This window comes from Scaptodrosophila lebanonensis, unplaced genomic scaffold (assembly GCF_003285725.1).
Source record: "Scaptodrosophila lebanonensis strain 11010-0011.00,11010-0021.00 unplaced genomic scaffold, SlebRS2 tig00000085-arrow-pilon, whole genome shotgun sequence".
Classification (NCBI taxonomy): Eukaryota; Metazoa; Arthropoda; class Insecta; order Diptera; family Drosophilidae; genus Scaptodrosophila; species Scaptodrosophila lebanonensis.
In genome coordinates, this window is record NW_022060564.1 from 3,044,357 (window position 1) to 3,062,568 (window position 18,212).

Consider the following 18,212-nt stretch of genomic DNA (forward strand, 5'->3'; position numbering starts at 1 on the left):
TTTTCAATACATAAATCAGTCAAAATCGGATAAAACAATGATTTATTTGTAGAGCAACAAGTTTTATAAATTTGAAATACATAGTATGTGTTGAGGCAGGAGTTAGCAATGAAATTAATTGAAATATCATTGTAATTGATTTAAGACTTTTACTAGTATTATTAGATTAACGTTGAAGTTAACAGAGAATGTTGTATCAGTTAACATTCCTGCTTCTAAGTGGGGCTGTTAATTTGAAATGTAAACGAAAGCTTATACAGAAGTGAGCCCCGAATCGATTAACTTATTTAATTGGACAAAACAAGGTATTATTGTAGAGCAACGAGTTTTATAAATTTGAAATAAAATTTATTAAAATATCATTGGTTCAAGCATTTAACTAGTATTATTAGATTATTGTTTTGAATTTTAACGAAAAGGGTTAACAGAGAAATGTTTATTGGTTAACATTCATATTTCTAAGTCGCGCCGTTAATTTGAAATGTAAATGAAAGCCTATGTATTAACTGTAAGCGAAACGAGCGTTTAATACAAATGTGTGTTCTGTTTTTTATGTGTTTTGTATTAAATAATACATTTCGTTAATTTTTCCCAGCAACCCAACTTCTTTCACTACATATATAAATATTTATTATAGAATTACAATTTACAATTTTTCGGTATGCTTCTCTCTCACTTGTTCACTATTTATAGAAAAAACCCCTAAAATGTTGCACTTTTTTTTTTAATATACGCAAAACTCAACAAGTCAGTTCTCCTACTCAATTACTTAATTATGGAGAATTTTCAGGTGCAATTTACACTTGCCTCTGGCTTTGCCGCGTCACAATACCACTCCCTTAGATACGCAGTCATGGAGACGAACAAATTTATGATTTTTTGTCATGATTTTAGCTAATCACATGGCCGCCATTACCAGTGCTCATAATTATTTGAATTAAAGCAGAGGCAAAAACTTTATTTAAATATCTTAATGCTGCGTACAATTTATGGGCCAATGCCATGTGAATGCGGAATGTGAAATGCCGAATACGAAATGCGAAATGTGAAATGTGCCCAGGCAGGTAGTGTGTAGCCAGGTGTATAATTAAATTGGAAATTGTGCCGCTTGGACAATGGAGCAAGGCCTAAGCTCTTTGGCTAGACGATTTCCACACACGCACGCACGCATTCACAAACAAACAAACAAACAAACAAACAAGCAAAACGAGCGAGTCAGCAACAAAAGCAACAAGAACAACATTAAACAAAGAGGATTGCTCACAATTCATTTCAAACTGGGCACTAAAGCCGTCTACTGCTTATGCAAAGTAGCCCAACAAAGCTCTTTGGGCCCAGGAATTTGGGTTTTTTGTTTTTGGTTTTTTTTTTCTGGGTGCGTTACATTTTTGACTTGTTGCCTCAGCGGCAAATAGAAGAGAGCACACGAACAGACAATTTTTAAGTTTATTATTTTAATTTTGGGATAAGCCCACTAGCCCACTAAAGCAGCAACTAAGAGAGCAGAGTTTATCGTCTGTTGGGATATGTATGTATGTCGATTGTGCTTGCCAGTGAGAAAGTTTACCAATTATAATTGAATTGCATTCTGTTGATGGATCAAACTTTATTCCATTTCTTTTCATCTCTTTTTGCTGATAAACTGCACGAAACTTCTTTCATTATGTTTATTTCATTAATTTGTTAAGTTGAGTGCCTTCTGTAATTGGCAATCAGTTACTACGTTTTAAAATAAAGGATCATATTGTGCTGCGATGCAATTTTGATGTTCCAAAATGTAATTGAAGTAAGAATACATATAAGGCCAATAATTTTTCAAAATAAGAATAACTAATAATTGACAGAAACTCCGCCCAATAAATAATGCCAAACTTAAGAAAATATCGTGACAATTTGTTGAATTATTGTAGATAACCAAAAGCAATAACAATGTTGAATAAAGATAGGATGAAGGCGAATAGAAAATAACGAAAAATTGTTAGAAAAAGAGAGAAAACTGTTATGCTGATCAAGCAAGCGATTGAAACTTGGAGAGCAACAACAACTAATTATGCGAGTCGCTAGAAAGCTCTAGACTGGCCATGGCTTGCGCAACGCTCCGTTAGAAAAGCTTTTGCAGATCAGCAGCTGCCAGGAGAGCAAGAGAGCGCTGCCAAATTACATTGCATTGATGAGAGCCAGAGAGAATGCTGCAGGCGCAGCCGAATTACAGAATGTTATGTTACAGCGATGACGTCACCGCCGATGCGCTGAATATACACGTAACCTACAATTTGGTATTTTTAAAGCAGAACTCGACAAGATGGAATAGTTTTGAAATAAAATATCATTTTTAAATATTTTTAAGGAATATCATGGTATTTTTAAAAAGATTAAACATTATCTCCCTTATATTTTGCAAGGACTTTTTTGCATTAATGTATATGTTTTTGTTATTAGAGAAGGATCCATTTTGTAAACAAGTTAAGTTTGAAAAAGAAATACCAAGTTTCTGAATTGTATTTCAATGATATGTTGGATGGATTAAGAGTCGTAATAATTAAACAAATTCACAATCTACAATCTACTACTTTGAAGAGGTACACGCATTTTCCCACCGGGTAAAGGTTATAATAAAAATGGGCACTTTAATGGCAATGCCCTTAAGGCGAGCTCCTTTACATAAAATGGTAGTGACTACTATTTGCAACTTTGTTGCAGGTAACTGATACAATTTCCAGCAGAGGTCCCCCAGGCATGTGAAGAATTGGTTGGGGGTGCATCGTAAAGCAGCCGCAATGGTGCCTTGCCCATTTGTTCTCCGCCATTTTGGAAAATGGCAGTTGGCTGGCAGCAGTGGCACAGCTAGTGATGAAATGTATGTCAATGACTCCCCTGGGTACAGGAACTTAATGTGTGTGAGTGTGTGAGTGTGCGTCGCGCCTCGACGAGTCCGATATGCGTGTGCCGTTATAAACCTAATGAATGTATTAAAATTGCAAGATGTTCTTTAACCTGTGCGTGTTCACACACACACACACACACTCGTATACCGCTTACTCATTAAATGCGTGAATTTAATTGGCTCTACGTAACACGCGGCGTATAATTAATGAACAAATGCGAACAGAGAGAGCAATGCAAAAACGAAGAAAGCTCAGCTGAGTTCAGCTCAACTCGATGCTATGGCAACATGCTCGTTTAGCTCGTTCAGCTCGTTCAACGTGCCACTCGATGCTGAATAAGTCATAAGGTCTTTGGTCAACTTGCTTCAAAACTGTTGCCATCCAAATAGGCAATAACAGAATTGTAGATGTTGTTATTTTTCCAAGTATTTCTTGTTGGCTTCCAGCTCAACTCTGTTGCTCTGTTCTGTTCTGTTCTGTTGTTTTGTTTTCGTTTTTATTTTTGTTTTTGTTGTGGTCATGCCTTTATTGCTTCGATTGACTGACAGTTAACATGGCTCGCAAAAAAACTTGCTTCTTTTGCAAAATGGCTCCGCATAGTCTTCATGCATACGAAAATGCTTCAAACCAGCCCCACTCGAGAACGAGGCGACTCAGCGTAGTCGTTTGAGGTCTACAATTGCAACTGTCACACACAAAACCCAACATACTCATACACTTGTGCATAAATAAATAGGAACACTGTTTTTCCCTAACTTTAACTGACAAGCCAACTACTATCAAGGAATTTGTTTTCATAAGCTGCTGCATTTTCATTGCCAAATACAGCTAAGCTGTATGATTCAAATAAATATTTTCAAGGAAACCTTTCTTCATTTCTTTACAGTTTTTTTTTCATATTTAGAATAAAGCGATTTAAAGCATATTCATTATAGTAGCTTCAATTTTAAAAGGCCTTCACTATTTATGAGAAAATTAAAATATGCTTTTATAAGCTGCTGCATTTCTTTTAATACATATTAAATTCTATTTTATAATGTTTTAATAATTTCTTTGTTGTAAAAAATGACAGTAGGATTTGCTATTGATTTCGAATAAATAAATATAACATACAACACCGTTTGGCTAAAAGTTCATTGGCCAAGATAACTATATACTTGTGGACTATAAGGGCTTTAATTACATTTTGCATTTTCATTGAGATCCTTTAAGGTATAAACCTCTATTGAAAGAGCCCCGTAAAGGTTCTCAATTGGACTAATTGGACATGTGGATTATTATAATTATTTAAACGTTACTTACTTATTTCTGACAAAGAACTCTCCATTTAAAAACATGGAAACATACGAAAATAATAAAAAAAATAAATATTCATTCAAATATAAATAAAGAAAATACAAGGAAAAATTAATATTGCAAAAATACTTTAAAAAGAGTCGAGAGTTTAAAGTAAACCAACTAATAAAATGTTTTCAATTTATACATAAATATTTAAAACTACAACTATGTATATACTTGTAGACCATTAAGCCTTTAATTACATTTTAACTATATATATTGTAAGATAATTGGGATGAGGCTGGTAACAATTAATATGATGATGATTCAATAATTTCTTCATGACAATTATGATGACAAAAATGATGATTCCTAAGGACATGAGCAGCATGCAACTAAAAATGTAGTAGAGCAAAACATTTTCTTTTTTTTTAAACCCATTCAAAGTTTATGGCTTTTTTTAAGCCCCTACAATTGTTGTGGCTGTTCTTTTTCGTAACCCCCTACAATTGTAGTGGCGTTCCTATTTAATTCATCACCACTGTAAGCACACTGTGGTGCACTCTGGCATGTACTCGTATGTATATATTTGGCAACAATTTATAAGGGCAATACGTGCAGGGCATATGCTCCTCAACTGGGGCTGCAGCGAGACTTCCTGTTGAGGACAAGCGACAAGCGACGACGACGACTACTGCGACTTTGAGGACGAGGAAAGGGGCGAGCACAAGATATACGTATAGGGAAACCAGCAAGAAGAAGAAGAGCAACAACAACAACAACAAGAATAACAACAAGAATAACAACAAGAACTATGCGAAAGTCCACGCAGGGCGCTCAAATAAGTGAAGTACACGCGTGTGCATACCAATGGCTTTGGCAACGCTCTGGAAATGTTCTGGCAATGCAATGCGCTGCCAAATGCCCGAACAGCAAACATTTTAAAACCAAACGGAACTCAGGACATAGGACATGGGACATGGGACACGGGTACGGAGGACATAGAGCAAGTTCAAGTTGCAGGCGCACGCAACTCAAGTTCTTCGCATTTCTGTGCGCTGCCTTCCCGGCATGTGACGCTCGTTGTTTTGTTGTTTTTGTTCTTTTAGTTGGTATTGCAGTTCCTGCTGCCGTTACACAATTCGATAATAAATATTACAAGCTAGACTACGAGGCGAAATAAAGAATGCAAAAAACAAGCAAAAGAAATGAAATAAAAAAACGAAGCTGCCAGAAAGAAAACAAATTAAATAAATTGGGTTTGCTTTTGCGTTCTGCTCTCTTTTTGGCAATTACTGGAGCAGCCAACTTGGTCCTACTGCTCAGGGCGGCTGTTGGGGGAGGGGGCTGATAAATTTGCATAATTTGGCACTGGCTGTTGTTGTCGCATTGATTACATGCGTTCAAATGAATTTCGATTATGCGGCGAGACTCATTGTCGAGCATGGGCCACAAGGTACAAGTATGCAGTATGTTTTGATTTCCTGCGCCCCCCAAAAAAGCAAACGCCAGCTGGAGATGGAAGCGTGAAAACAAACTCGTATTTGTTTGCTGCCAATAATCATTGAAAACACTCTCAGAGGGCGGACAAATTGAAATTTGTAAGCGATTGTATGCTCTGGCTGGTGCAATAAATACGAATAAAACAAATTCAGACAATTTTTGTTTACAATAATCTACTTATAATAGCAAAATAAAATAATCAAACAGAAGAGATCACAAAATCACAAGCTCTTAATAAGGTTCGGTTAGGCTGCGATGGCTGGCCACCCACTTAGGCCAAGAAGGCCTATTTTTTTTAATGGTCTGCCCTAAAACATCTGGAAAGTTTTTGAAATTTTATTCAATTTGCATTAAATTAAATTCTTCTACTTCTATTGGTCCCTGCAGATTCTACAAAAATCATTAAGGAATGCCAAGTCGGCGAATCCAATACCAATGAGGCTTTTAAATCTTTTTCGCTTCTCTTTTCAATCTTAGGAGTTGGGTCGATCTTTTTTATGCCCAGAGTTGGCCATACCAGTACACTGGTTAGTGTTTGCCCAGCTAGTTCAGCGGAAGAAGGAGGTTAATGGCATGCCAGTTCCCCCCTTGCCAATTCATCTGCAATGCAGATGATAACAAATAAATCACAAATATCTTCAATGATAGAGTCCGGATTGTACGCATCTTATACATTACTCTATAATAAGCTCCACAATCGCAACTAAGGGAAAGGGTAGTTGCAATAATTGAAGTTGTTGCACCTAGCGAGAAAAAATGTATAACTTTTGGATTCGTTTCTTTGTATAACTGGCAAATAAAAATAATTGTAAAACAAAAAATTCAGTACTGAGAGGGGGCTGAAAGCCATAGATGCTATTGCTTCGTTAAATTTTAAGTTAGCATTTAATTTATATTATTTATTTTATTTATTATATAAATTTTATTATATAAATTATTGGATTATATAAATTAGGTGTTACCCAAATAAAATAATTAATAAATAAATATTCAACCAAACAAGAGCATATGTTTCGTTATAAGTCAGATATATTCAAGTAAATTCAAACTTCTACAAATTTGATCAACATGGCATTACATACAAAAAATTTGTTGGTGGCCAGCGAGGAAGGTCGAGTGCATTTAGTTAAACCTATTAATGCCATGCCCTCCACGGAATCCATTTACAATGAGAATGCGCCCAGGCGCTCAGTGCTGCAATCCATTTGCCTTTTGGTTGCCTTCAATATAGTTCTGTTTTCAGTATTGATCCTTTTCTTCAGTTACATGGGCGTCATGGATGAGTTGCAGCGAACGGAGATTCAAAAGTATTTTTACGCTTGTGGTGGAGTGCTGAGCCTGATTGTACTTTGGAATATAGGCGTAAGTATCTGAAGTATATATAGTTGGTGACCTAATTCTATAATTGCGTATTATTCACAAAGGACTTGTCGGAGGGAAATCCGCACTTCTATTACATCTAATTGACCCAACATCTTTCCTAGATCTCACTTAGAATGAGAAATACAAAGGACAATTGTAGTATGAGAAAAGAAATATAAAGAAAATGGATAAAGAAGGACATAGACGAAAAGGATGAACAACAAAACATACAAGTAGTATTCACAACAACTACCAAATGCGAATAATGGAGAAGGCAGTTACACTTAATATGTTTCATTCTGAACGAATTTTTAAACCTGCTCGTATTCAGATCAATAAGAATATATGTAGAGATATCATAAAACGCTAAATGGCTACGCATAAAATAATCTACAGTAGCAACGCCTAACTGATTTATAGAATTAACTATACATATACGAAAACTATACAATATATAAATTAAAAGCTAAATGGAGCGACGAGCTAATAATATAATATTTCAATGAACTTAGTCGTTCCAAGCAAAGCTTTCAAACGAGGAATATTTGCTAAGAATATTTATATTCCCGTCTCTACACATTAAACAGAGGAGTATTAAATATTTCATTTAAAGTTAAATTAAAATTATGGACATTGATGAGAACCCACCAAAAAAATTGGGCAAACACTTGATATTTCACGAACAAAAAGAACGGAAATGAAAAATAGATTCGATTTGAATTTATTTATCAAATGAACGCAATCTTCTCTGCAGGATAATATTCACATACGGATATTAATATCATAGCTTACGATCCACAAATTAATATGCTACTTATATTTCAAAAATCCAACCAAACTAGATGTCTTTTGAGGGTTAAGATTGATGGCATTGGTAATTCGTTTAGTTACAAAATTATTTAAAATTTAATTTAACTTGATTAAATGCAAAAAAATTACATTAAACATATATGTAAATATAAAATGATGGCCGTTTTAATAAAGATGGATAAACCAATTGAAGTACAATAACAATTAGCCAAGAAATATTAAAGAAATTATCCTTTGGAGGTCGTTTTTGATGTTTTTGATTGGAATTTTTCTACGGATCCTAAACAATCCGAAATGAACAACGTTTTTTATGCAGTAATTACAGATATACAAGTAGAGCTCTGTTATAAATATTATATGCGTCAAATTACGGAATAAAATAAGGACTCTGCCACCAAATTAGATAACCAACAACCAATAACTCCCATTAGCGATTACTGTGTTCTAACTAATTGATAACTAGTTGTTTGTTTTGAAAAAAAAACCAATCGATTAAAACCGTCCAAGCTATAGCAATGGCTTTCCCAAATCAGTCTTTAACTATCAGCAGAATGAAAACATTTCTTCATAATATTACGGAATACGAAGCAACTCGGAATCCAAATTAGATAACCAATATAGCTTCCATAAAAGATTAATTCTGATGGTTCGTGATTTTTTTTTTTTTTTTTTGTTAATAAGCCAATTGATTAAAACTGCCCAAGCTATCGCAAAGGCTTTCCCCAATCAGTCATAAATACTTTAACACCAAGTGTCTGCTAACTGTAAGCATTTGCGTATAAACCGACCTTTCTTTCAATAGCGTTGCCAAAATGTCTGCTCTTAATAGTTAATGCGAGACTCTATTAAGGATTGTCACGATCAAGGCATCAAATCATATTCCGTTCATCTCTAAGCAAGCGTATGTTGGTGGCATTGTTCGTAGCTGTTGTTGTTGTTGTTGTTATTATTGCTGGTGTTGCCGCTACTGTTGTGCTCGTATTTGCAGTCGTCTTGAAAAATGTCCTTTTTATGCTTCATTACGTCGCGTCTTCCTGTTGTCAGTTTTTCTTTACATTTCGTTTAACATTTGTCACTTTTATAGCATTTGCCGCATGTGTGAATGTGTGAGTGTTTGCTGGCGTGCGTGTGTGTGATTCCATATGTATGTATATGTATGGCAGAGCATGTGTTATTGTTGTTGTTATTACTGCGTCTATCTGTCTCTCGCTGCTCATGCCTTGCAGCTGTCCGTCTTCATTTTGCTTGGTTTTTTCCATGTTTTCTGTTTTCTGCTTCTGTTACTGTTACAATATACGGTTTTTTTTCTCTTCCTCTTCTTCTTTTTTTGTTATTGTTTGTTACTGCCACGGACGCCGCAGTTGTTGTTGTTGTTGTTGCTGCTGCTGCTGCTGTGTTGTTATTATTGTCGTTGCCATTTCATCAACAGCTGCTGCCAACACTCGACTCGCGCCTCACTTTACAACTTGATTTAAGGCGCAGTTGATAGGTCTTCCCCTTCCCTTCTCTACACTTCCTCTTCCATTCCCATCCCCAGCCCCCACTCGCACTCCCATCCCTCATCAGACGCAGTTCCCATGTCAAGCCCGTCATGTGCCGCCATGTTCGAAATTTGTTGCCGCCGCCTAATTTCTTATTTCTTGCCTCTTCTTTTTTCTGCCACTCGCTGAACTTTCAACTTTGACGACTGAATCTTGCGGCTCGGAGGTGAATTGATGAACTGAATTTACAAATGCCAAGGTCATTGCGCTAAATGAGCTGGAATATTTGGCTACGTATATCAAGATATCAGATTAGATGGCAATCCATGCTCCACACTGCCATCAGATGGCGAACTGCGGGGCAGGGTAGGACCCGCCTCAGACTTAAAAACAGTCTAACCCTCATTAGCATAAGTCAAAATATTTGCATATTGCATTAACACCAAGACAATCTGCTAATTTACATTTTCCTGAACAGGGTTTGGCAATATTTGTGCAAAGGCTGGCAATACGTATACATATACAGATGAATTTTACAAGGTGCCAACAAAATAAATTGCTTTACCATTTCAAATAATGTTTTTGATGTGCTTTTTAAGCCAATTTCATTCGCTAGTGGTTAACGTTATTTAAACACAATTGCAAATTTGCCAATCAGTGTCGAATATTTTGTGTGCTAAAGCAAAATAAATCGCCTCTGGCGATAAGAAATTCTTAAAGTACGCTTATCATTTTAGGAAGAAATAATCAGCAGATTTAAAATAAAATTCGATTTTCAATAGAATTTAAAAATAAAAAAACGCTAACAGGAAGACCTTTTTAAAATTAATTTTTATTATAGTTTAGTTTAAAACTTGAATTTTATTAAAATTGACAGTGTAGACTGGGAAATAAAATAAATAATTATCATGTTAATGTTTTATTTCGCAGCTAATAGTCAACATTATAATTTGTATGCAAATGATATATATTCACAGATTTTATCTTAATTTTTAAAAGATTGCATTATAATAATTATAAATTACAGTGTATTCCATAATGTTCCCTGGAAAGTGATGACTAAAAATGGAAACTGTAGTATAGAACTTTTTAATCATGGCTTGCTGTCGAGATTCCATCTTTCAACCATCATTACCATCGCGCTTAAAAGTATGCCACGTTTTTATCGTTGGATACACAAATACTTCGATATCAAAAATATTGTCAGAACCATCATGACAGAACGCATATTTGAACAGATTTCAAGATTTCATAAAATGTAATATCTAGGACAGTTCTTAAATACAGATTAAAGAGGAAATATACATATTTATCTAAAAATTGTAAAGCGCACACAATTCGGGAGCAACACAAATTTTGTGGCCTTTAAACAAATTACAAGAAATCTTTAAGTCAAATTATTAAAAGTAATGGCTTCCAGACGAATACTTCAATACTTCAAAGACCAAAAGCTACGGTCTCTGACCGCAGCTTATGACATGTGCAGCCGCTTTAATGTAACTGACAAGGTTACAGACAGCCCAAGACAGCCGCACAAAGAAATTAAGTTTGCTAATGGGATTCCTAGGAAATCACTTGCCAGAGAGCTGGCTCGTAGTTTATTAAAGTCTGCTGTATTATGTAAATTAATAAAGATCAAAATAATAATATTAAGTCATTCACATAATGTGATGCTTATAGTCTAACATAACGGCTAAGCTAAATACATTTAAATAAGGTTTTGAATTTGAATGAATTAAATTTGAATACTGCACTACGTTTCTTTATTAACGTTCTTCATCGCCGGTCGAAGCTCGGCATTTCTTAATAAAAAATTAATAATAAATAATGATTTTAATTGAAACTCACTTATTTTTTAATTAATGTTATAGTTGGAACAGAATTTAAAATAAAACCTTGCGGTACTTTTGCAAAATTTTTTGCTAACAACTCAAGCATACTCTACAAACGAAATATAGGGGGAAGAGAGAAAACGCTGAATCGCATGCTGAGAGCAATACAATGTGCCAACTCTTTGTGCTATTTAATTAATAATTAATAATAAGCTAATTTTCTGGTTGTGTAAATATTATTTATTGTGGAGAATTGTACTTGAATTCAAGCTGATAGTATTAATTTTTAAATAAATACTTACAAATATTAACCTGCCTGAGTAGTTGCCTAGTTTAGACATCAGGTAGGAATTCTCGATGTGACTATGTAAGCTAATCTAACCATGATCTGTGCTGTTATTCTCTACTCACACATGCGACATTCTGTGCTTATTATTTCACTGAATTAACTTTGTAGTCCCATCGCTAATTTCCCTTTGTACAGTAAGTAAATGCCTTTATCTATCAACACACTGCTTAAAAGCCATGCCATTGCCGCTCTCGATTTCTCTCGCTCTCTGCTTCAATCGCATTAGCGTGTTAAACTACTTAACACGCACACAGACAGGCACACACACACACACACACAGAGGCACGCACATACTCATACACTTTCAGGATATGCTGCTGCCCTTTTCATATTATGCAGCCTTTGTTTCTTCTTCGTCGTCTTCCCATTTCCCATTAGGCCCTGCTGTCGTTCGTCTGATTGAATTAATCAGCTTCATTATATCGTACTATTGGATTTAATGCACTTACGAGCATGTTTCAATTAAGAGATCGAGAGCCTTAGTTCATGTTATGGCACGCGTCGTATACTTTGCACTAATGCCTGGCAAATCAAAACAACAACAAAACCCACCAACCTTAACCTCCTGCTGCCCCATAGCATTGCAAAATCTCATAAATTCCGTAGATGTTGGTATATATTAGAAAAGAAAAGCCCAAGGTAAGAGCCAAAATTTATGTTGCTACGTGCAAGGCATTCAATACACTGGAACGCAAATGTATGCATGTATGTGTGTGTGTTTACACTGAGCACAAATATGCAAAACAAATCTGTTTTTGTTGATTAGTGTAATAATATATATAATAGTGTAAAACAAAAAGGACGTAATTATTAAGAAATTGCTGCACTTTAAAGATATAAGACAGTCTCCTGTTTGTTAAAATTATATTTTTTATTTAATGTAGAAGCATTCTAATAAATGTAGACTGGTGTAGGCATTTCCTCATATTCTGAATATTTGAGCATTTTTAATAACCGTTATATTACTAAGGATTAGAAGACAACTTCGTATCGCACTAGATAGTTACTAATTAAGTCAATCAATATTGAGTATACTTGGAATAAGGTAGCCAACCAGAAGCAGACGGAGGACTTCAAAAATTTGTAGAGCTTCCCTATTCCATGGACGTATGTATCGATTTTGATTGCTGTTCAGAGGAGATACCAAAAAACTATATTCAATAAAGAAGTGCGGAACGCATACAATAAAGTAAAACTTAGTTATAGAATTGAAATTAGAATAGCTCTAGAAAGCCTGTCTACATATTAAAGCTCTGCTTTGAAAAGGAGAGAGCAAGAGCGCGTTGATTTAGAAGAGATAATAAGCAGAATGTAAGAGATAACATATTATGTTATCACATAACATAATGTAAGCAAAACCAAAATAAACATAAGCCAAAAGGCATTTACATAACATAAGCATAAAATGTTATGCTTCAAGCAAAAATTATATTTATTTGTACTTCTTCGCATTATTTTTAGATGGAGTTGTTTATATCGGCATCGAGTTCTCCTTTGAATGTCTTAATTGGAGTTAATTAAGAGTAGCTTAGAAAAGTTATTACTTAATATTAAATGCTATTATTTTAAAAAAACAGGATGCAGATTGTTTGGAGCTGTTTTGCGAATATAGAAAACGCGTGCTTTAAGATTATTTATTATTTTTTATTCATAAATACAATATTTTTTGAAATGCTACTTTAACTTAATCTTAATCTTAACTTTAGAGAAGAAGGTTGTAAATAACCGTTTCTTTAACAATATATTCGCCTTTTTATATAAATATATATATTTCTTGAAGAAAATCTCTTCAACAAATCCGAGCCACTTTCGTTTCCACTAATTAAAAACTAATTAAGTTTTTAAGTTTTTTTTTTTTTAATCTAGGCTAACATAATTAACTCGCTTAGTGTTTCTCTGCGTGTATGGGTAAGTTAGTGTTGCATAGCATTTGTAGTATGCATATTAAATGCGAGCATGCGACTGCCATTATTGAAATTGGTTCACAATAACAAAGGTCTACAAAATAAAACGCACACTCACACAGCCACACTTATGTTTATGTTTGAGTGTTTGTATATGTATATGTATGTGTATGTGTGTGCAGTGTACCTCCAGTTGAAGCACTCAAATAAATATTTGTGTATTTGTGTGTTATTCAATAACAAATAGCAAATTGTTGTTCAAAGTTTAATCAAAGCACAAGTGTAAAGCAAACAAACGAGCTAAAGTTTTCATATTTTTCATATTTGCCTCAAATCACTAAAAATCACATCACATATACCCCGATTCGCCTATACAGACACCCACACATACACACACACACACACACCTATATATAAACACATTTGCTTTACTCAATGCACGCAAGCAGCAAATTACGCAAGCAATCAATGCTCAAAGTGTTCCTGGGGCCAAGCGCTGACGAGGACAGGTGACAAAGCGTTCGTTGCCTGCCTGCCAGCCAGCCTGCCTGCCAGTCTGCCAGTGTGCCTGTCTGCTTGATGCCTTAGAAGTATCTGCAAGATACACAACACACAAAGCGCCCAAGCATGGGAACGATGACAACCGAAGCCAACATCGAGTGCTGCACGCATATTGTATTATGTATTTTCAATAAGCAGGCGACATATTGATAACAAAAGCTTTGAAATATACCCATACACAAAGCACCCACAAATACACACTCACACACACACACATACTCAACAGCTACGTATGTAGGAGAAATATTGAACATCCCAATACACAAAAGGAGCGCCAACTTTTCTACATACATATAGTATGTGTAAAACATTTTGAAATTGTGAAAAAATTGTATGGCGGTTGGCATTGTATTTGGTTTTGTATTGTGCTGTCGTGCATGAATCGCATATATCGCATATATCGCATATATAAATGTATTTGTACTATATATATACATATATATTTATATGCTGATATGTCTGCAGCTCCTGTGGGATTAGTAGTAGGGGACTGCTGAATGCTTCTCCTGCTCTTGCTGATGCCGGAATTTCTATTAGGCACTTACAGTGATAAATGCAAAAATTAAACTTTTTAATTTATCAACTTTATCAAGTTTAATCGCAAGCCGCAGCCATTAAAATTTGTCATCAAATTCTATCGCACATTCACGAACCACAATTTAGAGTTTTGTTCAATAAATGGCTTGCGAACAATTTGAAAGAAATGCTATTGTGCCAGATGTTGTCAATCGGATCCATCAGCAGAGAACTTAGTGCAGAAAATGTCAATAAAAAATTGCTGCACATAAATTATTAATAAATTTGATTCTACACTCTTTGTCGCTTTTTGAAATAATAATTGAAAATAAAATAATTATAATAGATGAAAATCTAAAAAATATAATTGATTATTAAATCAATCGTATTAAAATATAACGATTATATAAAGCTACTGCACATATAATGGGAATAATAATGAATAATGATGTTTAAATGAGACTTTCAAGAAATAATTATTAAAATATTATTTATGAGAATTATCAGAAACCATTTACAACATTTGTTTACTAATTCAAAATAGGTATTACACTGTTAAGAAGAAGTAACTATAGACATATCTGATTATATATTTTAATATATAGCTAAGCAATGAATAGTTATTCACTTTATGTATAAAATTAAAGAATTTACGAGCTCCATTATATCTGCCGTCAGCTGGTGTTTGTCGACATAGAATAAAATAAATTATTTAATTATAATAGCTGTTTAAGAAAAGAATAAAAATGTAAAAGCAAGGCGTTAAGGAAAAATATAAAATTGTTAAAACATTAACACAAAAAATTCTATACTGTCACAGATATTGTTTTTCACATAAAAATAGAAAAATCAATTTAAGCTTCAGCTGCAAGCTCTAAAGAAAAATATAAAATTATTAAAACATTTCCGGAAATAATTCTATACTGTCGCAGATATTGTTTCTCACATAAAAAAAAAGGAAAATCAAATTAAGCTTCAGTTGCAAACTTTTAACGTCATTTGGGTTGGAAAATAACTTCTATATTCTGTAATGGCTTCGATAGAGTTATCACAAAACACTTAAATTATTGATAAAATAGTTTTTTAGCAGCTTCTTCACTTTCAAAGTGATATTGTAAGCAATGTCTACTGTATTTATAAGCTATGGCCAAATGATATGAGATTGGACCGACAGCTCGACGAAAGCGCATAAAAAATGAAAGAAGAAAGGAATGGAAAAAACCACAAAAAACCCATTTAAAAATATAAGCTGCAACTGTAAACTGTACGACCATCTTCCCCCTTCCCTCCACCACCACTCCGCAGCCCCAGCAGCATGCAAATGAGCGTGTGTTTTTGACAAAGCTGCAGTTAAACTCGTAGCTACCGATACCTAGGTATGTATACCGATTCCGGTAGCAAGCCAACGGACTCAACAATTCAAGCCCCGAGTCAAACCAAACCGAGGCGAGTGACGTTTGTGCAGCCCGCAAAACACTGTTGTTGCCTTCCTCCGCACCCCCCTCTCCCCTTTTGTTGTTTCTATCACCGTCTGCTGCTGTCACATAATCCCCTTTTTCAATAAGATTTAAATTTGCATTTGACACATATTGGACGCACAAACAGCGTGGAATAAGAGGCATAACACGTGAGAATGCAGTGCAGTACAATGCAGCCGAAGGTAAAGGAAGGTTGGATGGAACGTGTACACATACATACATACATACATACATACATACATACATACATACATACTCTTACATACACGTACCTATGCATAGGGGCAGTTGTATAAGTTTCAAAAGGCTGTGGGAGGAGGACGCCCGCTAAAAGAATGTGCTGGCAATAGAAAGCTAAGCAGAAACCAAAGTAGAGCGATAGAAGAATGCGCATCATTAGCATAGCAAGACCAAGAGCGAGGGCGAGGGCGAAGGCGTTAGAGACTCGCAATTCTTCTTCGCGTCCAACCGAAATGTTATGTGATTTAATTTTGTGCCGTAGACATAGACAGCGATAGAGAACCATAAGGCCCTGACAAACAAAAGCATGGTAAGTGGGTTTTAGTTTGGTTACCTCATTAGCCAACATGCTCCAACATAACTAATTGCAGGTGAGCTAAAGCAAAAGCAGTGATATAATTGAGTTCAGGTCTGTAACTATATTACAATAATATATTAATACTATTTCAGGTGTGAGAAACTGTCTACTATGAGTAGTAATTGAGTTCATCTCTACTTTTTTGCTAGTGGCTTCTACTTATTTCTTTTTGTTTGATATTTCAATCGTTTGCTTCTTATATTTTAAACATTATTCTGATAGCTACTCAGGTGTGAAAAACTCTCTAACATAAGGTAGTACTACGAGTAGTACTTGAGTTCATCTCTACCCTTATACTAAATCCTTATATTTCCACATCCCTTCTTATGGTATTGGAATGAAATATTTATGCTATTTGAATCGTTGTAAAACATTCTCTAACTTAAAAAATTCGAAACTTAAAGAAATGGTCTGACAATAAAGTCCACAACAATATAAAATATTTAATGCAATTAGTTCATTGAGTTGCTAATTTTATTATTTAGCTTATAATCCATTAAATATTAATTGAGCTTTTAATATTTGACTCTGATGTGAATTCATCCACAGGCTGGTTATTGGTAGACTCCACTGCTCTCTTAGGTCGACTTAATTTTACAGTTCCTCGTATATCAACAAGGAGTTAGTTTCGCATTTACTTTCTCTAGAACTATCTTCTTTAGTAATCTCTAGGGAAATGTCTGACCTGGACGGCAATAAAATTTCCCCCACTGGGTTGCAGATTTTCCTTTATCCATATTATTTTTTAATTATTTTTGTTAGGGCTACAACGTATCTATCTTGGCTGTAAATAAAATTCCCCCAACATATCGGAGGCATTATTGTCAGTTATTTCTTAGCTTTGAAGTTGAAATTGTAAATTAATATCATATAACATTTTGTATGATATATAAACATTCTAAATTGTATCACCAGCCCACCTTTTTCATTTAATAAAATAAATTAATAAATCACTTTACAAATGCCTTTTTAAAGGCATTTACATATCACGATTTACAAATTATATTGTATATAATATTCCAATCCATTTCAAAGAATACCTTGTCGAATTTTGTAAAACATTTCCATAACAATAAAATTCCATTTAATGTTTGGCTAATACAAGGCACAAGAATCGCACTCTTGACAATTTACCTGCGAAGGACATTGCACCAAAAAGTAAATGAAGGAGTACTTGTACATTGTGCCAACAGTTTTTTTTTTTTTTTTGATTATTAATTAATTGGTCGTAAAATTTCTTTTCTGCTAAGACTCTTTAGATTCTCCCTATTTCCTAAAACCTTTTCCTTTTTGATAATAAATAATTCACATCAATTTCAGTTTCCTTTGCAAATATCAAAGCACTTGTGGTTCTGAGTTGAAAAGTGAAATGTGAAAATATTACAATTTTGAAATCGGCAGTGCAGCTCAGCAGATTTTTTTGTACGTTTTCTGCAGCACAAAACCAAAGTAAGTCAATTACTTTTTGTGAGAATATTGACAAAGTGTCAAGCCAATCATTTTCTTCCCCGAAACATCAAGCTATTCATTGCTTGTTCATTGTAAAGACTAAGTATATAAGAGTAGAATTTCAGCATAACTCATGAAAATCACGACTGAAATAAAATTGAATATTGAATATTGGGGGAAAATGGCAATTGCTAAAAAGTCATTTG

At 34.5% G+C, this 18,212-nt stretch overlaps 2 protein-coding genes across 3 annotated transcripts in view; one reads left to right on the top strand and one right to left on the bottom strand.

Moving 5' to 3' along the window:
- The window catches only part of LOC115626577, a 58,954-nt gene that overhangs the window by 31,228 nt on the left and 9,514 nt on the right, over positions 1 to 18,212 (bottom strand). The gene's annotated exons all lie outside the window — the stretch shown is intronic.
- On the top strand, positions 6,723 to 7,992 carry LOC115626274. 2 transcript variants are annotated; one of them, XM_030521597.1, is made up of 2 exons: positions 6,723 to 7,028; positions 7,091 to 7,992. In XM_030521597.1, exons 1-2 carry the CDS (start codon positions 6,735 to 6,737, stop codon positions 7,127 to 7,129), a joined length of 333 nt encoding a protein of 110 aa, XP_030377457.1. In that variant the 5' UTR covers positions 6,723 to 6,734; the 3' UTR covers positions 7,130 to 7,992. The 2 variants fall into 2 exon arrangements, with proteins under 2 accessions (XP_030377457.1, XP_030377456.1); XM_030521596.1 differs by having other exon boundaries at positions 7,151 to 7,992.

Excerpts from the sequence above, each read along its gene's own strand:
- LOC115626274 (XM_030521596.1), top strand. The coding sequence starts at position 6,735 with ATGGCATTACATACAAAAAATTTGTTGGTGGCCAGCGAGGAAGGTCGA. Across the intron at positions 7,029-7,150 it reads TTGTACTTTGGAATATAGGC|ATCTCACTTAGAATGAGAAA; the intron begins GTAAGTATCTGA and ends CATCTTTCCTAG.